Source organism: Pongo abelii, chromosome 2 (assembly GCF_028885655.2).
Source record: "Pongo abelii isolate AG06213 chromosome 2, NHGRI_mPonAbe1-v2.0_pri, whole genome shotgun sequence".
Classification (NCBI taxonomy): domain Eukaryota; kingdom Metazoa; phylum Chordata; class Mammalia; order Primates; family Hominidae; genus Pongo; species Pongo abelii.
In genome coordinates, this window is record NC_085928.1 from 111,921,228 (window position 1) to 111,948,749 (window position 27,522).

The following is a 27,522-nucleotide window of genomic DNA, read 5'->3' on the forward strand; positions in this document are numbered from 1 at the left end:
GTAGTCCCAGCTGCTTGGGAGGCTGAGGCAGAAGGATCACTTGAGTCTTGAGGCTGAGGCAGAAGGATGACTTGAGGTTGAGGCAGCAGTGAGCCATGATTGTGTCACTGCGTTCCAGACTGGGTGACAGAGTGAGATCCTGTCTCAAAAAATAATAATTTCATTTTATAATCTATAGTGTTTTTTAGTATATCCCTTTGTATAGTTTTTTAGTGGGGTGTATATGTGTTTTTGTGTGAGTATGTGTATGACTTGTCATGGTCTCCTGATGTGTTTTACTATTTCAAATGAAATGTAGAAACTTTACCTCCTTTTATGTCTTTGAACCCTCCCGTTTATAATTGTCTTAAATATTTCCTTTACGTATGTTGAGAACCACATGAGACATTATAATTATTGCTTCATTCACCAAACATAATTTAGAAAACTCGTGAGAGAATAATCTGTCATATTTTTAAAAGTTTTTACCCTTTCTATTGTTCTTTCTTTCTTCCTGATATTCCAGGATTTCTTCTTTTATCATTTCCTTTCTGTTTAGAGAACTTCTTGACAAATTCCTTTAATGTTCCTTCATCTAAGTATGCTTTAATTTTTCTTTTATTCCTTTTTTTTTTTTTGAGACAAGGTCTTGCTATGTTGCCTAGGCTGGACTTGAACTCCTGGGGCTCAAGCAGTGTAGCTGGGACTACAGGCACATGCCACTGCACCTGGCTGCTTGAAGGATATTTTTGCTGAATACAGGATTCTGGGTTGGCAGTTATTTTCTTTTAGTATTTGAAAAATGTACTACTTCCTTTTGGCCTCCATGTTTTCTGTGAGAAATTTGCTGTCATTTGAATTGTTTTCCCCTTATAGGTAAGGTTATTATTTTTCTCTTGCTGCTTTCAAGATTTTTTCTTTGTCTTTAGTTTTCATAAGTTGGGCTTCTGTCTGTGTGCTGGCATGGGTTTCTTGGGTTTATCCTTTCTGGGATTTGTTCAGTTTCTTGAATCTCTGGGCTTATGTCTTTTGCACAGTTTGGGAAATATTCAGAAATTATTTCTTTGAATACTTTTTCAGCCCTGTCTTCTTTCTTTTGTCCTCCAGGACTCAAGTAACATGAATATTTGGTCATTTTTTAGAGTCTCACAGGTCTCCAAGTCTCTGTGAAATATTTTTCAATCTAGTTCCTCTCATATTGTTCAGATTGAGTAATTTCTATGTTCTGTCTTAATGTTTACTCATTCATTCTTCTCCCCTCCTCCATATTTCTATTGAGCCCATCCATTGCAGTTTTTACTTTAGTTAATTAATTAATTTATTTTCATACAGATGGGGGTCTCATTATGTTGCCCAGGCTGGTCTCAAACTCCTGGTCTCAGGTGATCCTCTTGCCTTGGCCTCCCAAAGCATTAGGATTATAGATGTAAGCCACTGCACCTGGCCTCAGTTTCGTTTTTTGTTTTTTTGTTTTTGACGGAGTCTTGCTCTGTAGCCCAGGCTGGAGTGCAATGGCGTGATCGTGGCTCACTGCCATCTCAGCCTCCCGGATTCAAGCAATTCTCCTGCCTCAGCCTCCCAAGTATCTGAGACTACAGGTGTGTGCCACCATGCCCGGCTAATTTTTGTATTTTTAATAGAGACGAGGTTTTACTGTATTGGCCAGGCTGTCTCGAACTCCTGACCTCAAGTGATCCACCTGCCTTGGCCTACCAAAGTGCCAGGATTACAGGTGTGAGCCACCGTACCTGGCCGCCTTGGTTTATTTTTAATTCTAGAATCTCCATTTAGTTTTTATATCTTCTGTGTCTTTACTGAGAGTTTTTATTTTTCATTTTTTAAAAGTGGCTGGGTGTGGTGGCTCACCCCTATAATCCCACCACTTTGAGAGGCCGAGGTGGGAGGATCTCATGAGCCTGAGAGTTCAAGATGAGCCTGAGCAACATAGCGAGACCCTGTGTCTACAAAAAAAAAAAAGTAGTGGTGTGTGCCTGTATTCCCAGCTATTCAGGATGCTAAGGTGGAAGGATTGCTTGAGCCCTGGAGATCGAGGCTGCAGTGAGCCATGATTGCACTGCTGCATTCTAGCCTGGGAAACAGTTTATAATTGCCCATTGAAGCATTTTTATGGTGGCTGTTTTAAACTCTTTGTTAGATAATTCTAATATCTCTGTCATCTTGATGTTGGCATCAATTAGTCTCTTCTCATTGAAGCTGAGATTTTTCTGGTTCTTAGTATAGCCAGTGATTTTCTATTGAAACTTACATTTTGGATGTTATGAGATCTGAATCTTACTAAAATCTTCTGTTTTAGCTGGCCTTTCTGGACACCACTCCAGCAGGGGAAACGAGGGACTCTTATTACTGCCCAATGGAAGTAGAAGTCGAGGTTCCCTACGTGGCCTCTGTTAACACCCTGGGGGAAAGGGGCTGCTCATCATTGCCTGGGAGAGATAGGATTCTGTCTACCCAGTGACACCGTGGGAGAGAATGGCTCATTACTGCCCTCTAGCCCCCTACTTGGCCTTCTCTGATGCTACCCCGGCAGGATGGGAGGTGGAGAATTAGGCACCTCATTACTGCAGGGCAGTGGTGGAAGTCTAGGCTCTTCACTTGGCCTTCGTTGGCAGGTGTGTGGTGGTTACAGTTTTTTTGTGATGTTTGGCTGGAGTAGAGCAGTTTTTTATCTGCAAGTTTTTTGTTTTGCTATGTATTACCTTTTCTAGTTTTTTTGACTGGAGAGAACAAAGTTTTTTTGGCTTTTTTTTTTTTGGTCTGTACCCATTGGCATTTCTTGCTAGCTTCTCCAACACTCAGTCTGTGATATGTGAGACAAACAAACAAACAAATAAGAAAAAACAAACTCAGCAGACTCACAGCTGTGTCATTCCTCAGACCTCAAGGTCCCTAGCCAGTCTTCTTCCTTCTTCTCCACCTTTCATAATTTTTATTTTTATTTTTGAGACAGGGTCTCACTCTGTCACCTAGGTTGGAGTGCAGTGGCACAATCTCGGCTCGCTGTAACCTCTCCCTCCCAGGTTCAAGCAATTCTCGTGCCTCAGCCTCCTGAGTAGCTGGGATTACAGGTGTGTGCCACCATGCCCGGCTAATTTTTGTATTTTTAGTAGAGACGGGGTTTCGCCATGTTGGCCAGGCTGGTCAGAATTTTTAAATGTTTATTTTATATATAATGTCCAGGGTATTTCATGGGAGAAGTAGGGAAAAGTACTTCTACTTCATCTTTCCAGAAACAGAAGTTCATTCTGTTTTGAGCAGTGGTCAGATCTCTTATTTGAGTACAGGCTGTCTCATAGTGCTCATAACCTGAATTCACAAATATCAAATCCCTGTAAAGATAAGCCCCTTCCTTTTTGTATTATTTTTTTTCCATCTTTTGGAATACAAAGTATATTTTTACAAAGGAAAATAATGTCAAGGATGTTGTCTTCATTCTTAGACTCTTCTGTGGCAGCCTATAAAATCTTTTAACCCTTCAGGCAGCTGCCATCCTGTACATTCACATACACTCACAAATACGCACAAACAAGTTAGTATCACAGTGCCATCTTCATTAAGCCATCACAAATATTTAAAAAAGACTTTTAAAAAATAGATGTGGGTTTCACTAGTTTGCAGTAACTAGTAACTTGATAGAACTGAAAAACAAGAGGAGTATTTGTTTATCTTGAATACTAATGTTTGAGGAAAAGCAAGTTTGATCACCAAAGGACAGGATGGAGAAGTAGAGAACCTGGAGGGGACATTTGGGTCCTTTAGAGAGTGGTAAAACTAGTTCTTCTGGTTACCATCGCTTGGAAATGTCACCCTTTTCTTTTTTTATTGGCTTAAGACAATACTTGGCATAAGGTAGATGTTCCATAAAGACAGAACTACAGAGGATGTTTTGGAATTGACAGTTGGGGTCAGTGCACACTGCTTTTCTTTAGAGGGGCATACAATTTACTTGGCTCCCAAAAAAGTACCTTTCTTATTTTGCTTTGGGGTGTTTCTGTCGTGTCTCTAACTGTTTTGGTATCTCATTGACTGTCTCTTTTTGGCCTCAATGTCTTCATATCTTGGCTTATGGTTCTTGTTGGAGTTATTGTTGAGAGCCTAAGCCCTGGTCTCAAATTGATCTTGTAGCCTTTCCCTATGTCTGTCAGGGCTTTGTGGCCTATAACTCTTTTTAAAAAATGTTTTAAAATTAAATGTTTCAAATACTTACGAAAGTATAGAAGATAGAACAATTAACCTCTCTACATTTGTCCCCTGATTCCCTTTGTGGTGCCTTGAGGTCTCATCATTGGCCAGGCGTCTGCTGTAAAACCCACAGTGTCTTCTGGCAGTTGACCTGGTCCCGCCATTGGTGCTGCAAACTTACTAGCTTTTATGTGTGGGTGTATTTTTCCTGGGGCTTTTCACATTTTTACTCCCCAATAGAAGGTGTGGAGAAATGGGTCAAATGGACTGTGTAGGATCTGTTGGCTGGTAGCCTAATTTTTCTTTTTGCCTCCTTTGTGTTTTTTATATCACTGCGGTTTCTACATGTATATTGTGGTAATAATTATTCATCCATTCATCCATTCCAGACATGGTCTTTATTCTTAGAACTTATATTTAGGTAGTAGAAATGCAAAATCAGTAAAATAGAGAACAAAGAGGTAGGTTTCCTAAGAATTTAAAAGAGGGAGAAAGTACTTCCAGCTGGACAAGTCTGAGAAGGTAGATTTGAGACAGTCTGTGATTTGGATTTGGATATGGAGAGATCAAAGGAGTGGCATTGCAGACCCAAGTGAAGAATGCATAGAGGTACAGAGATGAAGAGTAGTGTGCATCTTGGGGTTCTGATATGAAGAACTGAGATGCCAAATAAGGTTGCATCCCTAGAGTTCTTTGGAAGAGAGGTCCACTGGTATCCTGTTATCATCCTATCAAGTAAAGGGCCTGATAGTAGAGGATCCTGTCAAGTAGAGGATTTGTGAAATAGGATGTGTGGACACATCCTATTGGAAAGACTCATCTGAGCTGTAATAGCCACCTCAGTAATCCCTAATTGCAGGGCTGCCACTCACAGATGTACAGGTTATGCCCTGAACAAGCATCCTGCAGTGTTAACAGATAGGGCTAAAACACAGCCGGGCTCTGCCAGCAGAAATGGTGCAGACCTGTTTCCACCAAGAGAGGCATCCTTTTCTAATTTGCCCAAGGCACCACGAGGGTTCAGATCTGTTTCTTTCTGTTTCTTAATGGTATTCACATATCATGGTATTCACATATCACTGTAATATAATTTGCTAAATGATTGCCTTTAGCCATATGTAGGAACTCAGTCATCACGTTGAAGACTGACTCTATATCACTTTGAAGACTGACTCTATATCACTTTGAAGACTGACTCTATATATTGCAAACAAACATTTGCAGAAATTCAGAAGGACTTTGAAGACTGACTCTATATCACTTTGAAGGCTGACTCTATATATTGCAAACAAACATTTGCAGAAATTCAGAAGGACATGACCTAGAGGTTTCATTTTTGCCTTCTGCTCTCCTTGTCACCAGCATTAGGTTAGATGCTCAGAATCTCTCCACCTTCTTCTATCTCCTTGCAAGTGAGGATATGGCAGCTAAACTGCTTAGTGCCTATCTCCATGGGTGACCTGAAGTTCACAGGTCACTGACATCAATCCTTGCTGCTTCAGTGTCTGGTGATTCCTGTCTGTTTAGGTCTGTCTTGCTCTGTGTCCTGCTACCTGCCATTAGTACTGTTAGTCCTGAGCCCTCTGGTCCTGTGTCCGTTCTTCTCTATTCCTTTCCCCATCATCCCAGTTGGCTTAATTCTGGAAAGGGAGAGACTCATTAAAGAAAAAGAAAAAGAGAATTACAAGTGCAGAAAAGGCAGGGAGGATAATGAAGGGAGGAAAATTGGGAGTGATGTAGCAGTAGAGGCCAGGGAAATAACAATAAAAGCAACATTTGCAATTATAGTGAGAATAAGGGAGAAAAACCCTAGAGTGGGAATTTCACAGGTGGGGGTATTTCTGGCACTGTCATTTGAGCCTCAGTAACAAGGTGACCTTGCTTTCCTCAGGTGTCCTCATGACTTCTCTTGTGGACCATGTCCATGATCTTTTTTGCCTGCGTGGTACGGGTAAGGGATGGACTGCCCCTCTCGGCCTCTACTGATTTTTACCACACCCAAGATTTTTTGGAATGGAGGAGACGGCTCAAGAGTTTAGCCTTGCGACTGGCCCAGTATCCAGGTCGAGGTTCTGCAGAAGGCTGTGACTTTAGTATACAGTAAGTGAGCATATTCACTTTTTCAGAATATTAGCAAAATTTGGATTACTTTTAACTACATGTAGTGGTAATCTTATGCTGATCACATTGTGTATTAAAAGTAGATCTAGCATCAGTGGTCTGAGGTCATGTGTGTCTACAACAGAATCATAAAAGAAATGGGTTTTCTTAGAGCTTCAGGAATGGCTGCTCCAACTTTTTTTTTTTTTTTTTTCTTTTGAGGTAGAGTTTCGCTCTGTCACCCAGGCTGGAGTGCAGTGGCACCATCTTGGCTCACTGCAACCTCTGCCTCCTGGGTTCAAGCATTTCTCATGCCTCAGCCTCCTGAGTAGCTGGGATTATAGGCACATGCCACGATGCCCAGCTAATTTTTGTATTTTTAGTAGAGACGGGGTTTCACCATGTTGCCCAGGCTGGTCTCGAATTCCTGATCTCAGGTGATCCACCTGCCTCGACCTCTCAGAGTACTGGGATTACAAGTGTGAGCCACTGTGCCCAGCCATGGCTGCACCAGCTCTTAACTTCTGTTAGTGGAGTGCCCATGAGCATTGGGAGACCTGGGTTCGTGTCTTTAGTTTTGTAGTTTTTTCTTCACTCAGATGCAGGGGAAGAGAAAAGGTAAGGAGGGAGTAGATACTAGATTATAATGTTGGGGAGGGAAAATAATGAGAGTTAGAAAGCCAAGAAAATAAGAAAAAAATTTCATTTATACTTTATTTATACCTTTGCTTTTTAATTTTTTTACTTTTTTGTGTTTTAATTTTTCACTTTTTAATTTTTAGTTATTTATTTTTTTGAGACAGTTTTGCCTTTGTGGCCCAGGCTGGAGTACAGTGGCAAACTCTCTTCACACTGCAACCTCTGCCTCCTGGGTTCAAGTGATTCTTCTGCTTCAGCCTCCTGAGTAGCTGGGATTATAGGCACCTACCACCACGCCTGGCTAATTTTTGAATTTTTTAGTAGAGACGGGGTTTCACCATGTTGGCCAGGCTGCTCTTAAACTCCTGAACTCAGGTGATCTGCCCACCTTGGCTTCCCAAAGTGCTGGGATTACAGGCGTGAGCCACTGCGCCTGGTCATTTTTAAATTTTTATTATGTGACAGGAGCAGGAGAGTGAAAAATAAGTGAGAGTAGGTCTCTTTTCTCAAGGAACTTAAAGTCTAACAAGGTAACAAGAGAAATATATAACTAACTGTAATACAGTGGGGAAAATGTTCCATTGGAAGTAGGAATCAAGTGATTACAATAATCCTGGTTACAATAACTGATATTATTGAGTGTTTTCTATATGCCAGGCACTATTCTGTGTTTTATGTGGCTAATGATGTAGGTAATAGTGTTAACACCTGTTTTGCAGAGGAGGAAACTGAGGTAAAAAAAAACTTAACTAAGGTTACACTGTTAGTAACTGGTCAGCCCAGGATTTGAATGCAGGCAGTTAGGCACCAAAGTCTGCTTCTTATGGGTTATACAATTTCCTGTTCTAGGACTCAGAGCAAGAAGCCAGTCATTCTATGGAGGCATCAGGGGCAAGGCAGATTTTAGAATATCAGAATGACTTGTTAGATTTTACGTCTATTTTCTCTTGTTTTAGACCTTTACTTAGCAAGTCCCTTTTGCTCTCCTTATATTTTTATTTTTTATTTTATTTTTTAGAGACAAGGTCTCAGCTGGGTGCAGTGGCTCACGCGTGTAATCCCAGCACTTTGGGAGGCTGAGGCGGGAGGATCGCGTGAGCCCAGGAGTTGAAGACCAGCCTGGACAATATGATAAGACCCCATCTCTACAAAAAAATTAAAAATTACCCAGGTGTGGTAGGGTGCACCTGTACCAGCTACTTGGGAGGCTGAGGTGGGGGGATTGCTCAAGCCCAGGAGGTCGAGGCCGCAGTGAGCCATGTTCACACCTCAGCCTCCAAAGTAGCTGGAACTCTGTCTCTAGATAGATAGGTAGATTAGATAGATAGATTATTGATAGATAGCCTCCCAAGTAGCTGAGTCTACACACTACTATATCCAGCTAATTTATTTTTATTTTTTAGAGACAAGGTCTTGCCATGTTGCCCAGGCTGGTCTTGAACTCCTAGGCTCAAGTGATCCTTCTGCCTTGGCCTTCCAAAGCCCTGGGATTATAGGTATGAGCCACTTTGCCTGGCCCCCTTTTGTTTTCCTTGAATAGTAAATATTTTATTTATTTATTTTTTTTGAGACGGATTCTCGCTCTGTCACCCAGGCTGGAGTGCAGTGGCGTGATCTCGGCTCACTGCAAGCTCCACCTCCTGGGTTCACGCCATTCTCCTGCCTCAGCCTCCTGAGTAGCTGGGACTACAGGTGCCCGCCACCACGCCCGGCTAATTTTTGTTTGTATTTTTAGTAGAGACAGGGTTTCACCGTGTTAGCCAGGGTGGTCTCGAACTCCTGACCTCGTTATTCTCCCGCCTCAGCCTCCCAAAGTGCTGGGATTACAGGCGTGAGCCACTGCACCCGGCCTTGAATAGTAAATTTTTAGTTGACCTGCTAAGCTGAGGTCCTTTTAGGGGAATTCAGTCTCAGAATTATAAAAACAAAAGGAAAAGTCCAGGCCTGACACCAGGCTAGGTGGTAATGTCAGGCTAGAAGGGCCATGTCCTGAAGGGGGTGACAAATAATAGGCACATGCAGCTGTCACCTGGTGATGTGGGCTCTGGATGTTCAGGAGCAAACACTGAGTTGCACCTGCCCACATGTGCAGCCCCTTTCTCTGGGGGCCTGAACATGCTGTCCTTGATGGTCTCTCCTTTACTATGCTGTGATTAACTGATCTGTACGTCAAATAGGAAAGCTTTTCTCCATTAAAGGATATTTTTCACAGAAAAAAGAAGTCTAAGACTTCAGATTTAAATCCTGGATACTTCAGTAGTATTTTGGAAAAAGGAATAAAAAATGTTCTACTCATTTGTAATTTTGAATTAAATATTTACCATTATTTTCGCAGAGGAAACAGACTTTCTTTTCTTACAGGTGAGCAGTACCATAGCTTTTAATAGTAAGGAGTGTGTTAGTTCCCTAAGGCTGCCATAACAAATGACCACAAACTGGCTTCAAACAACAGAATTCATTCTCTCACAGGTATCAGGGCCATGTTCCCTCTACAAACTTTAAGGAAGAATCCTTCCTAAACCTCTACTACTTTCTGGAAGTCGTTGGCAATCCTTGGTTTTCCTTGGCTTGTAGATGCCTTACTGCAGGCTCTGTCTCCATGGTCGCATGGTCTTCTTCCTTCTGTCTCTGTGTCCAAATTTCCTTTCATATAAGGATACTAATCATTAGATGAGGGTCCACCCTAATCCAGTATGACTTCATTTTATCTTGGTTACATCTTCAAAGACTCTATTTCTTTGAGTTAGGACATCAGTAAATCTTTTTAGGGGGACAAACTCATCCCACACCACGGGTCCTCTTTCAAATAGAAACACCTCCATCCTAGAGTGGCCTAGACCCTTCTGAAGGATTTCTTCCATAAGGAAGAGAGTTGTCCTTTTTTTTAGATTGGAAAAGTTTTTATATAGGGAGTTACAGTTTCAAAAAGTTGGTAGAACAACATAACCTAAAAACCCTCCTGCTGAAAACATCCAGAAATGAGGGTAAATATATATCGACAATTACTTTAAATGTGTAGTTAATCTTGAAAGAAAGAAATCCTAAGATGCTAGAAATGAAAGGGGGGCAGAATATTAAGGTAGTAAGTGTGTGAGCGGACAGTGAGGCTCCTGGCATTCGGTCACCATAAAATTGGAGCTTGGTTTGGGCTTACATAGGATGGAGTGTCAGAACAAGACCCTTGTGGCTGGGTGCAGTGGTTCACGCCTGTAATCCCAGCACTTTGGGAGGTTGAGGCAGGCAGATTGCTTGAGCCCAGTGGTTCGAGACCAGCCTGGGCAACATGGAGAGACCCCCATCTCTACAAAAACACGAAAATTAGCCAGGTGTGGTGGCGCACACCTGTAGTCCCAGCTACTTGGGAGGCTGAGGTGGGAGGATGGCTTGAGCCTGGGAGGTTGAGGCTGCAGTGAGCTGAGATTGTGCCATTGCACTCTAGCATGGATGACAGAGTGAGACCCTGTGTCAAAAAAACAAAACAATACAAAACACTCTTGCATAAAGGAAAGTTCTTGTCAGGCCACAACCTAATGAAATGGTGATAGGTGAGGGAAATAGTTTTCCCATTGATATAGGGTAACTCACCTCTACTTGGATTTGTGTGGGAAGGAAAAATAAATTTCACCTAAGAAATTGAAATGTTGTTCTTGTGCCTTGTAAAAGGTTGAAATTGGAGTGTATACTCCCCAAAGTCTAGGAATTCCTAAGCCAAGGTTGAAACATCAGTATTGGTCCCAGAGTAATGACACTGCTATGGTAGCCAGCCAGAGCAAATGCAGAACCACGCTGGAAGAAGTGTGCCACAACTCGGGCCTCAGGGGATTCTTACAAAAAAAAGTCCCATAGGGATGACCTCTCAGCAAAAAATGATAAAACACAAGAGGAGACATTCCACAGTGAGTGGGAGTCAGTAGACACACAGATAGGTGACCTAGAGCCCCTGTACCCTGAACTTGAAATGATAGCATGACAGCCCAAAAGGGAGTAGAAAAAGAAGAAAAGCCCTGTATTTATTTTATGAGACCAAAATATCCTAAACACCACAATCAGATGAAGACAGTATAAGAAAGGAAAATTATAGGCCAGTCTTATTTGCATAGACACAAAAGTCCCAATTAAAATGTTAGCAAACTAAATCTAGCAGTTGTATGTTTATGAATATGTAGGAACTCAGATCCAACAAGGGCTTATTTTAGGATGCCAGGATCATTTAACATTAGGAAATCTGTTGATGTAGATTAAAGAAGAAAAACGTTTTCTCAATAGATGTGGAGAAGTCTGAAGCTAACTCCCCCAATAGAATATGCATCCCTCATGCATGAATAAATAAGAGTGATCACAGGCTGTCATTGACTAAGACTACTAGACATTTTAAAGGAAGTGGAAGAAAGACAGTCTCAGGAATAGGTCAAACTGAAGAGACAATATACCTGCAGCAAACAGCTACAGGACTGTTTAAAGCCAAGCAAGTGCAGAATTGAGTTAAGGTTGTGTCTGGGTGTGGGATGGGAATACATGGGGCTGTTTCCTGGTAATACAGATATTGCCCTTTTGTTTCAGTTTTTCTTCTTTCGGGGACGTGGCCTGCATGGCTATCTGCTCCTGCCAGTGTCCAGCAGCCATGGCCTTCTGCTTCCTGGAGACCCTGTGGTGGGAATTCACAGCTTCCTATGACACTACCTGCATTGGCCTAGCCTCCAGGCCATACGCTTTTCTTGAGTTTGGTTTGTAACCCTCTTTCATATTTATTGTTCTCTTCCATGGTGTTATATGTGTAGAATTTACAGTTTAGGTTTGGCTTTGACCATCAAGGAAAACCACTGGAGATGCAAAAACATGTCACTGAAGAACAGACTTGTACCATGAGATTTCATAGCAATTGAAGTGTCCCGGAAAGCGTCAAGGTTTAACACTCTGGCTTTTCATCTCCACAGAGCCTGGGGGCAGGGTGGAGGAAGGGTGAAATGTGTAGGTTTTAACCCACAGCTCTCTGAAGCTGGGGTCAGCAAACGATGGCCCATAGGCCAGCCACCTGTTTTGTAAATAAAGCAGAATGCGGCTATGCTTATTCTTTTACATGTTGTCTGTGGCTGCTTTTGCCCTACGACAGCGGAGTTGAGTTGTGATAGAGACCATGTAGCCACCAACCTAAAATATTTACTAACTGGCATTGTAAGAAACTTTTGTTGACCCCTGCCCCAGAGCATTACTACTCAAAGGGTGTTTACCATCAGGAGGTAAGCACAGAAAGTGAGAACTGGTGTTTAGAAATTCTTACAGTAATTTGACATTCCTGTGATTATTTTTTATTGCTTTTTTTAAATCAAAATATCAGTCTGCGGTGATTTGGAAGTAAGAAAAAAACAGTTCCTTGACCCAGAAGTTTGCTCTGGAAAATGATACTTCTTTTCTAGGCTCTGCCAGAAAGGCCTTGTTGAGGCTTAGAGACTTTGGAACACAGCATGGTAATCATAGTGTGTGCCCTATTTTGGTCAGGTGTGGGTCATTTTGAGCTCTTGGGAGAAGAGGAATGGAGATGAGAGTTGGGGGACAGTCTGTGCTCTCCATGTAAACAGCTGCTGACTCTGTGATGTTCTTAAACAAAGGTTTGGCAGCATTTGTTGTAAATGGTCAGGGGGCAGAACCAGCACCTGGAAGTGTTGCCACTTAGGTTTTCTGGCTACTCCTGCCATAGCCCTCATATTCCTTCATGTGTTCTACTGGCTAGCCCATCAGGAATGGGGCTAGCACCCTCTTTTGGTGTCACCCTGGTAGGCAGGCTTCAGCCTGGTAGACCAGTGATAGACTGAGAGTTCTGCCCCTGAGTCTCCCTGTGAGGTCTTAGTCAAGCTTGTGCTCTGGGCCACACTTCTTTCTCTGAAGAGGGCTGCTAGTCCAAAACAGACCACAGCTGCAGCATCCCTGGGCTGTGAGTTGATTTGGAACTGGGTAGACCTGTGTTCTTCTCTCCCCTTATCTCTGCATGTGCCTTCCTTCTAAAGCCACGTGCTTGATCTGATGGGAGTCCCTTTTCCAGCATCAGGTTTGCTCATTGTTGAGTGGGAGTAGAATGAGTCAAAGTACACTGAGAGTAGAATTATACATGATTTTGCTTTGCCAGTATGTATGAAACTTCACTTCAAGAACTGTTCAGATTTGATAATGGATTTATACTAACATAAATTTAAGAATTAAAATGAATACTTTTCAAATATATAATCCTAGTTTGCACAACATATTCATTTGTAATTTTTTTCAAACAAGCCCTTTTTTTTGAGTTAATCAGGTCAGGAGTAACTGTCTCCATTTTTCAAGCTTAGAAATATTCTGTAAATTGCCTAGAGTTGTACTGTACTATCAGAAGTGGTAAGGGGCTAAGACGCATGCCCTTTTCCCCCTGACTGTCTCATCACTGAGGTTCTGTGATGCATTATTGCCTTTTTAGTCAATCACATTTTAATTATCCTGCTTTGAAGAGATTGATCAGACAGTGTTCATATTAGCAATCATTTGGCCTTTATGTTTAACTTGACGCTTTTCAGAATCTGGCTGATTTATTAGCTCTTAGAAATGTGAACTTCAGCTGGGTGCAGTGGTTCACGCCTATTATCCCAGCACTTTGGGAGGCTGAGGCAGGAGAATCCCTTGAGCTCAGGAGTTTGAGACCAGCCTGGGCAATACAGTGAGACCTTGTCTTTACAGAAAAACAATTTAAAAATGAAAAAAAATTAGCCAGGTGTGGTGGCACACATCTGTGGTCTCAGCTACTTGGGAGGCTTAGGTGGGAGAATCACTTGAGCCTGGGAGGTCAAGGCTGCAGTGAGTTGTGATCGCACCACTGCACTGCACTCCAGAGTGGGCGACAGTGAGACCCTATCTTCAAAAAGAGAAATGTGAACTTCATTTTGTACATATTGTCTTATAATATCTGTTCTGATGAAAATGCTTAACTTTTTGCAGACAGCATCATTCAGAAAGTGAAGTGGCATTTTAACTATGTAAGTTCCTCTCACATGGAGACCAGCTTGGAAAAAATTCAGGAGGAGCTCAAGTTGCAGCCTCCAGTGGTTCTCACTCTGGAGGACACTGATGTGGCAAATGGGGTGATGAATGGTCACACACCGATGCACTTAGAGCCTGGTAAGTGGCTTGTTGTTCCCTGATGTTGATGAAGTGATATTATGTATTTCAAATGGACATTGATTTTTTTTCACTAGAAAGCTATTTTTTGGGGAGAGGGAGTGGTATAAAATATGCTGAGAAAAATATGGACCAGTCCTGTTTCTTGGTGGCTGTTATAAAAACTTTGACTACAGGCCAGGCGTGGAGGCTCATGCCTGTAATCTCAGCACTTTGGGAGGCCAAGTCAGGTGGATCACTTGAGTCCAGGAGTTTGAAACCAGCCTGGGCAACATGGCAAAACCCCATCTCTATCAAAAATACAAAAAATTAGCCAGAGGTGGTGGCTCGTGCCTGTAGTCTCAGCTACTGCAGAGACTGAAGTGGGGGAATCACCTGAGCCCGGGAAGTCGAGGCTGCAACGAGCCATGATTGTGAGCCACTGCACTCCAGCCTGGGTGACAGAATGAGACCCTGTCTCAAAAAAGAAAAAAATTGACTATTACAAGTGGATTGGTTTGAGGGGAAGCTATTGTGATGAAATTCAGGAGCTGAAGAGTGACTTGGCAGGTTATTTTCGTTTTTCTTTTCCTTCTTCTTTTTTTTTCAAATAGAGACAAGGTTTCACCATGTTACAGCCCAGGCTGGTCTCGAACTCCTGGGCTCAAGCCATCATCCTCCTGCCTCGGCCTTTCAGAGTGCTGGGATTACAAGTGTGAGCTACCACGCTTAGCTGGCAGGTTATTTTCTTAATTAGGGTGAAGTCTACAAGTTTATTATTTTTAAATTTTATGTTTTTATTTATTTATTTATTTAAGTCCAAGTTGTTCTGACAGAACTACAAGTTTAAATGTTATAAAGAAGATTCATTCTCTTTTTCTGTAAGTTACTTATTGAACTGTATAGATTGGTATTATATATATTATATATAAATATATATATTATATATAAAACATATATTATTTATATATATATATAGAGAGAGAGAGAGAGAGAGAGAATCCTTATCATATTATTTACTGAAATGTTGTAGATCTGAAACCCCCACACTTCTTGTTGGAGGAAAGACAATGGGGATGAGAGCGTTGGGCAGGGGGCTGGAGCCAGGGCTTCTAATGTTCTCACTGTCTGGCTGTCTCTGAGACCTGGGATCTCCCTCTATCCCTGTGGATTTCAGAGACCTCATCTGAAGGAAGAGGTCTTAATGAACGTGATCACAGTGCACTGACATTCCATGCCTTTGTCATTAATGTCATTAGCCACTCAATGCTTATCACATAACAAAGTATGATTTTTTGCATTCCTGTTTATAGTTACATACAATTAAACTAATATTTAATTAAATTGGATATTTACATTCTAAGAATTCTATAATGGCATAAGAGCTGAATCCTTTGCTAAAAGAACTGTCTACACTATAATAGTCTTAATTACTTTGTTTTTAACTGTTTTATGCTAAACTCATTTCTTGAATTTTAAAAGTGATGTATTATATTCATGGTTTTGACTTAACTTTGTGTTTTAGTTTAATGTGTTTCAACCAATACTTGGATTGGCTCTCATTCCAGTCAATAAGTGGTTCTAGTTTATATTGAGAATAAACTTAATTTTTGTAAAAGGAAGACTGGGTAATTGAGCTCCAAGATTCTCCCTTACCGTATATGAATGCAGGCATATCTTTGTAATGTATGTTTTGTTTTTTAAACACTTAGACAAGAGGAGCAAATCCAGAAAGTGTCACCTTGCCCGTCTTTCTAGAACATTTTACTGTGATTTGATTTACCCTATTGTCCTGAGGCTAGAATCTTTACAGGTAGCATATTCTGTTCTAACAGTAACTTTTAATTGCTCAGTGGAAACTCTAACACACTAACAATAGGCATAAGTTGGATTGTGACGAGGTATTTGTGTGTGTGTGAAATATGAGGGTAAGAAAGTATAGCGAGAGAATGAGAGGGACACCATTTAATTATGTGAACCAAAATCAATTTCAGTGGTTATCTTTACAGAGAAAATGAGCATTTGTTCTAATTATAGTTCTAGAAACAGCTTGTAACCTGAATAATCCATGTTTCCCTCTTTCCAATTATTTTAGAATTTTAAAAATTGCATTTGCTGTGAATTGCTCTAGAAGTGCACATGACATCACATATTGTTATTGTCAGAGAAAGAGGACAAGTTGAATGTTGAGGCATATAATAGAAATGCTTTAAACATTTGACAACCAATTACAAATAAAGCCTTGGTCCTCTCTGGTAGTATAAGAAACTGTTTTATTTACTTACTTATTTAATTTTTTTTTGAGACAGGGTCTTGCTCTGTCGCCCAGGCTAAAGTACCATGGTGGGATCTTGGCTTACTGCAACCTCCACCTCCAGGGCTCAAGCTATCCTCCCACCTTAGCTTCCTGAGTAGCTGGGACTACAGGCACATACCACCACACCTGGCTAATTTTTATATATTTTTTTAATAGAGATGGGGTTTCACCATGTTGCCCAGGCTGATCTTGAACTCCTGAGTTCAAGTGATCCTTTCACCTTAGCCTCCCAAAGTGCTGGGATTACAGGCATGAGCTACTGTGCCTGAACTTTTTTGTTTTTGTTTTTGATACAAGGTCGCTATGTTGCCTAGGCTTGAGTGCAGGGGCGCAATCATGGCTCACTGCAGCCTCAACCTCCCAGGCTCAGGTGATCCTCCCACCTCAGCCTCCCAGGTAGCTGGGACTACAGGTATGCGTCACCATGCCTGGATAATTTTTTGTATTTTTTTTTTGTAGAGACAGGGTCTCACTATGTTGCCTAGGCTGGTTTTGAACTCCTGGGCTGAAGTGATCTGCTGTCTGCCTCAGCCTCCCAGAGTGCTGGCATTACAGGTGTGTGCCAAAAATTGTTTTAGGATTTTTCAGCCTGATCCCTATTGACATTTTTGCATCAGATAATTCTTTATTTTGGAGGCTGTCCTATGCATTCATTGTAGGATGTTTAGAAGCATTCCTGGCCTCTATCCACTAGATGCCAGTAGCAGCCTGTCTCTAGTTGTGACAACCAGAAATGACTCCAGACATTGCCAAATATCCACTGGGGGGCAGATTGCCCCTGGTTGAGAACCACTGCTTTAGATAGAAAGGAAATTAAGCGCTTGAAAAACCTGTGCTTGCCTGGAAAAGAGCCTTTTTCTGGAAGAAACTTTACTCAAATACCCACATCCATTCTGTCCATCATTTCTTGCCTTTTTTCCTTTCTAACTTCTGCTGCTTTTACAATTAATATGTTTGTAATTCTATGTTTAACATAGTGAACCTATCATTAGTGTAGGTCTAGTTAATGTCTTCGTTTATTTTTCTTTCATATAGAAATTACTTACACTAGACACTTGTTTTTTTTCACTGTGAAGCTCCTAATTTCCGAATGGAACCAGTGACAGCCCTGGGTATCCTCTCCCTCATTCTCAACATCATGTGTGCTGCCCTGAATCTCATTCGAGGCGTTCACCTTGCAGAACATTCTTTACAGGTAACCTTTTTTTTTTTTTTTTTTTTTTTAGACAGTTTAAATTGAAGGACATATGATAGAAGAAAGTGATAGGGATACATTTTATCTATAAAACTGAGGTTTTACAATTTTTCAAAACTAGTATGAATTTTATTATAAATTTTATTCTTTGTAGTAAGTTGAATGAATATGAAGGTTGCTCTTTTAATGTCTATTGTCCTAAGAGGCAGGAGGGGCTGCCAAGATATTGGTAAGAAATGGAGAATTTGCTACAAGGACATTAGACCACCCTGTGGCTCTTGGGACCCCGCAGTCACTCCAGGGACTGGATTATTTACCCAGGACAAAAGTTTCATTCTCTGATTTTAAGGTTCAGGCTCTTTGTCTCCTGAGAAAAGGTTGTCCCGTAATCTGATTTGTATAATGCAGATGCCACCTTCTTTGTGTCTTTGTCGAAGAATTATATGTCACTAGGAAGTTCCTTCACTGGTCTGCTCATTTCAAAGGAACTTACTATTTCAGTGCTTTTTAAAAACAGTTTTAAAATTTTGAAGTATTTTAAGAAATATTTCAAGAAGGTATCGGCCGGGTGTGGTGACTCACGCCTGTAATCCCAGCACTTCTGGGAGGTTGAAGCGGGTGGATCACATGAGGTCAGGAGTTTGAGACCAGCCTGGTCAACATGGTGAAACCCCATCTCTACTAAAAATACAAAATTAGCTGGGCGTGGTGGCGCATGCCTGTAATCCCAGCTACTCAGAAGGCTGAGGTGGGAGAGTTGCTTGAAATCGGGAGGCAGGGATTGCAGTGAGCCAAAATTGCGCGATTGCACTCTAGCCTGGGCGACAAAAGCAAAACTCCGTCTCAAAAAAAAAAAAAAACAAAACAAAAAAGAGAAGGTATAGAACCATTATTAGCATCAACAAATAGATATTACTTTTAAAGATAGTGCCACCATACTCACACCCATGTATATAGTGGGTAAAGTCTGAAGCATGACTGTTGTTGAACCTCAGGAGACTGTTGTAGACTGACCTGTTTGGAGAATGGCAGCAGGCCTGTGTTATGAGTGGTAACTGCCTGTTACCACATCCTGTCTTTGATCAATGTGTGTTGTGGTTTCTACTCTTATTGTTTATGATTGCTCTTAGCCAGATACTTACCAACTGTCTGTTTGTATACATTAGAATTAGTACCTGGCCAGCAAGATGGTTAAGACATAGTCCCTGCTTTGGGGGCTCTCATGGCCCAAAACAGTGTTTGGTGGCAACCCTAAGGAGGCGGCAGTGCCTGGAGATGGGAGGAATTAGAGAAAGCTAGGTCTTAACAGATGCTTAGGTTTCTGAGAGGTGGAGGGATTGGCGGCTCATTCCAGGTTGAAGACAGCACAATCACATGGGAACAGGAGGCACATGCTGTGACCAAGCTGTTGAAAACGATTGTATGCTAACCCTGATCTGGTGCATAAACAGGAACTTGTGTCTCACCCAGCCAGGGATTTTGTACTGTCAACCATACCAGACAGAAGGCAGAGTAAAGTGCTTTATGTCACAGTGTTTCCTTTCATCTAAATATCCCTTTCCTTGTGTTCCTTGTATTTGTTTTAGGTTGCCCATGAGGAAATTGGAAACATTCTGGCTTTTCTTGTTCCTTTCGTAGCCTGCATTTTCCAGGTGGGTGAAACGATATTTTGGTCAGTGGATTAAATCCATGACCTTATTTTGTTCTTCTGTTCATCTATCAGCAAGTTTCTAGATGTGATTTTTGTTCCACCAAGGTCATGGTTCAAATCATGGACAATACCAAGCCCTTAGTGGAGGACCTTAGGCCCATCCTGGCCAGTCCTCTCATTTTACAGAGGAAGAACTTTGTGCTCAGAAAGGGAAAGCCCCTTGTTCAAGGCCAAGGGGCTATTGACAGCAGCAGAACAGAAACCAGCAGTTTGGATTTGACTTCCCAGAAGGGAGGGATGAGATTACATGGGGATTGGATTAGGCCTGACTAGTGAGTGGCAAGATATTGCCTTGTGCTTATTATTAGGACAGTCCAAGCACAGAAATGTCCTTCTATAAAAGTAGCATCTGTGTACATGTAGTTTTTAAAATATAGGTCTAGGCAGGCATTGTGGCTCACACCTGTAATCCCAGTACTTTTCAAGGCCAAGGTGGGAGGATCACTTTAGGCCTGGAGTTTGAGACCAACCAGGGCAACATAGCAAGACCCCATCTCTGAACTTTTTTTTTTGAGACAGAGTCTTGCACTGTTGCCCAGGCTGGAGTGCAGTGGCACAATCTTGGCTCACTGCAAGCTCTGCCTCCCGGGTTCACGCCATTTTCCTGCCTCAGCCTCCTGAGTAGCTGGGACTATAGGTGCCCACGACCACACCTGGCTAATTTTTTTTTGTACTTTTAGTAGAGACAGGGTTTCACCGTGTTAGCCAGGATGGGCTCGATCTCCTGACCTTGTGATCCGCCCGCCTCGGCAGCCCAAAGTGCTGGGATTACAGGCATGAGCCATCGCGCCTGACCTCCGCAAGAAATTTAAAAAAAAAAAAAATATATATAAGACTAGGTCAAAGAACTGCTGTTTTTTGTTGTTGTTGTTGTTGTTTTTAAATAGTAATACCTTCTGACTCAGACCTGTTCTTTAGGAACTGAAGCAAACATTAGAACATTAACTAGAGGGTTTTGATTAGTTATTTTCAAATAAGCTGTGTACTAAGGGGTGGCATAAAGAGGCGCTTTTGAGTCCCTCATAGGCAGAGTTAATTCTAGTGAAAGCCTGGCTCTAATTCTCCTTCCTTGTCCTCCGTATGGACTAGGATTTTAGCACTCTCTCTGAACACATATTTTTTTCTCCCTTTTTTAAAAATTAAAATTTCTGTTCTTAGGACACTTTCCTTCTCTTCCACATACATCCTAGAATGGTTTATTCTTAAGAATTACCCAGGCCAGGTGTGGTGACTCATGCCTGCAATCCTAGCACTTTGGGAGGCCAAGATGTGTGGATCACTTGAGGCCAGGAGTTCAAGACCAGCCTAGGGAACATGGTGCAACCCCATCTCTATTATAATAAAAATTCAAAAATCAGCCGAGTGTGGTGGTGCATACCTGTAGTCCCAGCTACTTGGGAGGCTTAGGCATGAGAATTACTTGAACCCTGGAGGTGGAGGTTGCGGTGAGCTGAGATCACGCCACTGCATTCCAGCCTGGGCAACAGAGAAAGACATTGCCTAAAAAAAAGGAAAAAGCATTACCTGATTATGCAAAAAGAAATTTTCAACCCATGAAAATGCACTCATTTTTTAGAAAACAAGTCTCCAAGACCTTGGACATAGCCAGTGGCAGTTTCCTAGAGCTATGTTTTAGGACTGCAGGGATTGTACAGTTCCACCTCATTCCTTCAACTGTGTTCCTAGTTGGATAGCTCACTGTCTCGCTTGTAGATTGAACCTTTGTCGGATTGATCCATGTTCAGCGATGTCCTTTTTTTTAAAAAAAAAAAAAGAAAGCATTGAACCAAAATGCCGTTTCCACCTTTTGCAGAACAAGAATGACCCCTTTTATGTGTGATAGTCATACACAAAATACCAGTCACTCTCCCTGCTGTGAGACCTTTCCCCGACTCAGAGATGCTTTGGAAGACATGATAAGGAGGGTGCCCAAGGGAAGAGTGGTGCTCAATGTAGTCGTGGCTCAGGAGAAACCAAAATAGTAAAAGCATGGCTTCCTCTCACCAGCTTGCTTGCCTGTCCTGGCTCCCTGAAGGAAAACTTCATTGGGGGGCCAGTCAGTCACGTTAGGGTCCCCTGTCTGCAGCCTGGCTGTCTGCAGCTTACGTGCAGCTCTTCTTTCTCTACTGCCAACAGCCTGGTCATTTCTGTCTATTTCTTTAACTTCTTTCAGATGTGCCATGCACTAATTCTTCCTGTGACATCTATTTCACTTTCCTTTAATCTTCCAAATCCTCACTTTCATCCAATAATTAGCAGCAGTCTAACCAGTGGGTCCACGCTTTACTGTAATGAATTCAGTTTAATCAGCTAATGTGAGGGAAATGACACTCTTCATGGAAGCTGTGGGAGGTGAATTTTGCATATGATCTAGTGGCCATTTTATCTCTGATTGGAATTCCTCTTCTGGTCTCATTTCAGTGTTATTTGTACCTGTTCTACAGTCCAGCCAGGACTATGAAGGTGGTGCTTATGCTGCTCTTTATTTGCCTGGGCAACATGTACCTGCACGGGCTGAGGAACCTCTGGCAAATCCTTTTCCACATAGGAGTGGCTTTTCTGTCTTCATATCAGATACTAACAAGGCAGCTTCAGGAGAAGCAGTCTGACTGTGGAGTATGAGGATGACACTGTGATGAATGGATTCTTTGATTTTCTTTTGAGGATCAATCTATGTTTCTCTTTCTGCTTCTCTACTTTACACTCCAGTTTCCATCCTTTTCAGCCAACTGGACTGAAAAACCAGGAATTGGGGATGTTAAACAGTTGCAGTGGAAGTCATGAGGTTGCTTGATACCCAGCCTTGGTTCTGTGCCAAGCATTACTGCAGGATCTCCATCCAGTTCAGCACGTTTACTTAGGACAGCTGGATCTGGGGGCTCATCCAGAAAGAGCTTTATTGGAAGAGAGAAAGGAAATATTTTGGTCTTTTAAGTTGAATGATACAGTAAACCACTTGATTCAATAACACTGGTTATAGTAATTGGGAGTTGTCTCCAAGGAACCACTTTAAAATCCAAATCAGCTTTCAGTCTAAATCTAACTTGGTTAGTTTTTTTTTTTTTCAAAGGGTCAGTACAGGATGAATTAAAAACCTAAAAATATGGTTCATAAATATAAGCTAGATAAATTTTGTTTACATTTTTTCGATATCTTAGGTTCGATATACCTTTGGAATATTTAATTATATTTTGGATATAAATTGGACTTCATTTAGGGCGAGGGCAAACTTAAGCTGAGAAAATGGTTAAGAAATCTGAGTTTATTTAATTTATATGTAACCTTTTATGGTGGTGGGACTGTGTGGGTACAGAAATGTTTTCTATTTATTTGCAGGGTATATCCGAATATTTTAAAAATTAATTGAATAACCAGTACTACTAGATGACAAGTTTATCAGCATGAGCAGAAATGAGAATTTCAGGATTACTTACAATTGACCACAACCTGGAGTAGGTGAATGAACATGGATTCAGTGGCACTTTACAGATCCGCTTGGGAGGGGCTGCTGTCATCAGCCTTTTCAGTAGAGCTGAGTGCCTGTTGTTTTAATGATGATGACTACTGTACCCTGTGTACCTGTTCCCAGAGTGCCTCCAAAATTAATTACTCCTCTGCACCTTTCCCAGTCATCTTAATTAGCTTGAGGGCCTCATTTTTTATGAACAAGAGTTAAGTAGCTGTTAGCTTTTTAAAGCTTGATAGAGATATAATTAACACATACTCTGGAAAGTTACTCTCTTTCACTGTCAAAAAATTGATTGATCACAGTTTTCCAAAATATGGTTTTGGATAAGATCCCTTAGGTTTCCCGAAATTTCAGCCTGGCTTCTTTAGTACCACGCAGGAGGTCATTTTGGGAGTTTGCTCTTTGGATTGTTCTTGGTAGAAGTCTGCAATCTGAATAGTTCAACCACAGTTGCATGGAACACTTTGAGTGTTCTTGATAAATTTTTAAAAATCCTATTTTGATAGTTTTTAAAAGTGGAAAACCATTACAAGAGTTGAGTAGATAGGGAATGTAAGAATGTAGTTTTAGAAAAATTCAGTTATATTTGGTTATCACTGGTATTGTATTGTTGTTGAGCTACCTTGTTATCATTTTAAGAAAAATAAGTTTATATACTGGGAACTATGTTGGGAAAATGTAGTAACTTTATTTTTTTATAATAGAATTTTCTATTTTTGACCAAACATAAAATATCTGGATATGGGCCAGGCATGATGGCTCATGCCTGTATTCCCAGCACTTTGGAAAGCCAAAGCAGGAGAATCGGTTGAGGCCAGTAGTTTGAGACCAGCCTGGACAACATAGTAAGATTCATCTCTACAAAAAAAAAAAAATTAGCTGGATATGATGGCACATGCCTGTAATCCCAGCACTTTGGGAGGCTGAGGCAGGAGGATCCCTTGAGTCCAGGAGTTTGAGGCTTCCATGAGCTATAATCACACCACTGCACCCCAGCCTGCGTGACAGAGTGAAACCCTGTCTCTAAAAAGTCTGAATATGAAAATTATATTGGCAACATACTCAGACATAAACTCCAAAGTTGTCTCTACACTGATTTCACATCTGCATAATTTTCTGCATACCCAGCAGGTGAATTTTCAGTTTTTCTGGGAGACAATTTTGAAGAGATGGTGAAATAGAATGGGAAGTTAAGGAAGGGAGGCAAAATGTTTTAAATGAGAAGAACAAAAAAGCTTTAAAAGTCAGTAACACTTCGGGAAGCTGAGGTGGGCGGATCACGAGGTCAAGAGATCGAGACCATCCTGGCTAACATGGTGAAACCCCATCTCTACTAAAAATACAAAAATTAGCTGGGCACGGTGGCGTGCGCCTGTAGCCCCAGCTACTCAGGAGGCTGAGGCAGGAGAATCTCTTGAACCCGGGAGGTGGAAGTTGCAGTGAGCCGAGATCGAGCCACTGCACTCCAGCCTGGTGACAAAGCAAGGCTCCGTCTCAAAAAAAAAAAAAGTCGGTAAGAACGGCTTAAAAATGGACTGTTTTCTTTTCCTGTGTGGCATTGGGTTGCCATGTAGACCTGTACCCCGGGTGCTTTGGGCATCTGAGCCTATGATCCATATTCAGCAGGCAGTAAAGAAACGGTCCTTGAAGATGAGTCCTTCCTGGTAATGCTTCCTGACCACCGAGGCACTACCGGAGATGTCATCCACACCAGGTTGAATGTGTGGATATCAGTTAACATCTACATGGGGTGAGATTGACTTTTGCAAACAAAAGGGAAAAGATGCACTAGAAAAAGAGTCCAAGTAATGACCACAAAAACATTGTTTGAAATCCAGCTAGCTAAAAGAATCCTCAGCTCACTGAAAGAAGAGACTGAAAATAGGAAAGAAGTTCTGGTGATTTCATCCAAGGGAAATCCCCAGGCTTAGATTTGACTTGGTTCAGGGTTGGAGGTTTATAGCCTCTTGTGTGATCCTTGATACCAGCAAACTGGTTCCAAATCCCAGGAGTTATCCTCACTCCACCATGGACTCACTGTTGTTGTAGCACTTTTGTTTTCCCAGTAGTTAAATGCTACCTGTGCAGCTGACCTCACTGGACTAGATCTGGGAATAGACGAAATAATGTTGAAAACAAAACTTTAGAGGTGCCTTCTGGTATCAGATGCTGCAAGGCCTTGAGCATCAGAGTGCGTTAAGTCCCATCTACTGTATCAAGGCCAGAGTGTGGCTCAGTGCTCTTAGGAAGGGTTTCCCAACCACGGGGCCAGAGCCCAAAAGGTTTCCCCTTCCCTAATATGCTAATGAACGAAACATGTAAATCTGTTTTCCCCTGTTAGGCTAGTCTTACTGTGATGAGGACTGTACCTGGCTTTCCTTTTCCTGGGTGGAGACAGCTAGGGCATATTCGGGTGGCATTCCCTCTCAGTACCAGAGGCCCCACTGCCTGCAGCTGGAGGCATGTGACCATAAGCTCCTGGTTTTGCTTTTTGGGCTTGCATCCCTCTTTTCCGTGAACTCTGGAGAATGCTGGAATTAAAACATTTAAGCATTTTGATTAAATGAGCTTGAGCTCTTCTGTTCTTTTCTAGGTGCTCTTGTTCTCCAACTCTCCTGCCTCTTTCTACCTCTGCCCTATACACTCCAGCTGTGGAGACAGAGGCTAAAACTGGAGTCTCTGGAGGGATGAGAAAACCATCTTTAATTGTAACAAATGGGGTGGGTAGACGAGCTTCAGAATGGGAGCAGATTGCATTGAGGTTCAACTCTCCCACCCATGCCTGGGAGTCAAGTCTTGGAGAGGAGTAACACTCTTGGTGGTCAGCACAGCTCAGAGTCAAAGACAACAGCCAGCAGGCCAGCAGCAAGGCTAGCTGTGTGAAGCACAGGAAGCAGGGCATAGGTAGGGAGCAGAGCTGGGGGTTCCCTCTCTGCTGGAAGATAGCAGCTGCCCCTTGGCATATGGGGGTTGCACGCTGCACCTTGTAGCCAGGGCTGCTATTTGCTGTTCTGTGAAGGAGTTGGTCACTCATTGTAACATGCAGGACAGTGGCCTTCTGAGAACCTGCTGCTTGCTTGCACAGTGCAGCACAAGTGAGGACAGGCAGGGGTGGGAGCATTTATGGTGATCAGATGTGCCTGGCAAGCCCCTGTTCAGACATTGCTCACATTCCAAATGTTTTCGTGTAGAATATTGCACAGGTCTGGGGACGCTCTACCTGTGCACTGTGAGTGTTAATAATGGTGGAGAAAGAGTGTATGCCCTTGAGAGATAAGGTGAGGGAAAGATAAGGTGACGGTCAGTCAGCTGACCGTCAGCTGGCTAGGCTCTTCACTGAGTCCTATGTTGCAGTGCACAAATCACTGTCCATCAGGCCTCAGTTTCCTCATCTGGTAAATGGTGATAACATCAATCTGCCCCCCCAGGGTGCTGTTATGAGGGTCAGAGTGGTAGTGGAGGGTAATACTGGGTGAATCCATTGTGTGTGGGAGGAGAAAGGCTTTACATTCACCTGGTACATGAAGGTTTTTCAGCTTCGCGCAGCACAGCACAGCCATTTCTTCTGGCCTTTACAAAAAGGCATTTTGTTATACTACAGTGTAAACAACCTCATTTTTTCACTCCAAAAGGTAGCAGCCCCTCTTCTTCCCACCCTGGACCTGCCTTTCACTCCCTGGGCACAGAGTGCATGGTACCATTGGTGTTTGGTTTATTCCAGGATCCAAGGAGCTGGTTCTGCTGGTTGGACCAAACCTCATGAGCCAGCCACCCCTGACCCAAATAAGGAGAGCTCTGATTCTCCCATCTGGGAGCAGTGATGTCAAACTTCTGTTGCTGGGGAAATCTCATCAGCAGGGAACCTGTGGAAAAGGGCTTGTCAGTGAAATCTGAGAATGGCTGGATATGGAAACATCTGCCCACGTGTACTGATGGCAGAGCTGTTGCCCACAAGCGCCTTTTATTTAGGGTAAAATTAACAAATCCATTCTATTCCTCCGACCCATGCTTAGTACATATGACCTTCTTTAACCCTTACATTTATATGATTCTGGGGTTGCTTCAGAAGTGTTATTTCATGAATCATTCATATGATTTGATCCCCCAGGATTCTATTTTGTTTAATGGGCTTTTCTATTAAAAGCATAAAATACTGAGGCTGATTTAGTCAGGGCAAAACCATTTACTTTACATATTCATTTTAAATACGTGCTGTTCATGTTACACAAGCTTCTTACGGTTTTCTTGTAACAATAAATATTTTGAGTAAATAATGGGTACATTTTAACAAACTCATAGTAGTACAACCTAAACTTGTATAAAAGTATGTAAAAATGTTGTATAGCCATTTATATCCTATGTATACATAAATTAAATGAGGTGGTTTCAGAAATGGCAGAATAAATCTAAAGTGTTTATTAACATGTGTCTTTGCACTTGTGTGAAAAATTCTGAGTTATGGATCCTTTCCTAGACTGTGTGATGTGGGCCTGACTTAATGGGGAGGGGGTTGTTGAGAGAAGTGAAAGTCAGGTCATCTTGTCCAGTGAGGCCTAGAGAGGCGCAAGGGCTCAAATAGTCTTTAGTACTAACCCCCAACCAAAATAGCAATCACAACAATGCCCTGGGGGCTGGGAGGCCTCCCCACTTTGTAGGCTCTGCCCCTGCCCTGCTATGTGCAGCAGGCACTTTCTGTGCTCTGCGTTTTGGGCTCTTGTCTACTGTGAAGGTGAAGTTTCATCTCCCAGGACCAGCCTGACCACAGAATGGCCACCAGGGGGCGCAGCTGCTGG

The 27,522-nt window shown here is 42.1% G+C and overlaps 1 protein-coding gene across 5 annotated transcripts in view; it reads left to right on the forward strand.

Annotated features, from left to right (window-relative positions):
- SEC22C (SEC22 homolog C, vesicle trafficking protein) overlaps positions 1–27,151 on the forward strand; it is a 52,783-nt gene extending 25,632 nt beyond the window's left edge. For 3 of the 5 annotated variants that reach the window (XM_009239157.4, XM_009239158.4, XM_002813885.6), the window contains exons 2-7: positions 6,071–6,279; positions 11,479–11,642; positions 13,879–14,058; positions 17,431–17,549; positions 19,136–19,201; positions 21,682–27,151. In XM_009239157.4, the coding sequence (XP_009237432.3) occupies positions 6,098–6,279; positions 11,479–11,642; positions 13,879–14,058; positions 17,431–17,549; positions 19,136–19,201; positions 21,682–21,882 (912 nt within the window). In that variant the 5' untranslated portion in view covers positions 6,071–6,097 and the 3' untranslated portion in view covers positions 21,883–27,151. The remainder of the gene's footprint in view (positions 1–6,070; positions 6,280–11,478; positions 11,643–13,878; positions 14,059–17,430; positions 17,550–19,135; positions 19,202–21,681) is intronic. The other 2 variants (XM_009239160.3, XM_009239159.3) reach the window with 1 other exon arrangement.
- The last annotated feature ends 371 nt before the right edge of the window (positions 27,152–27,522 follow it).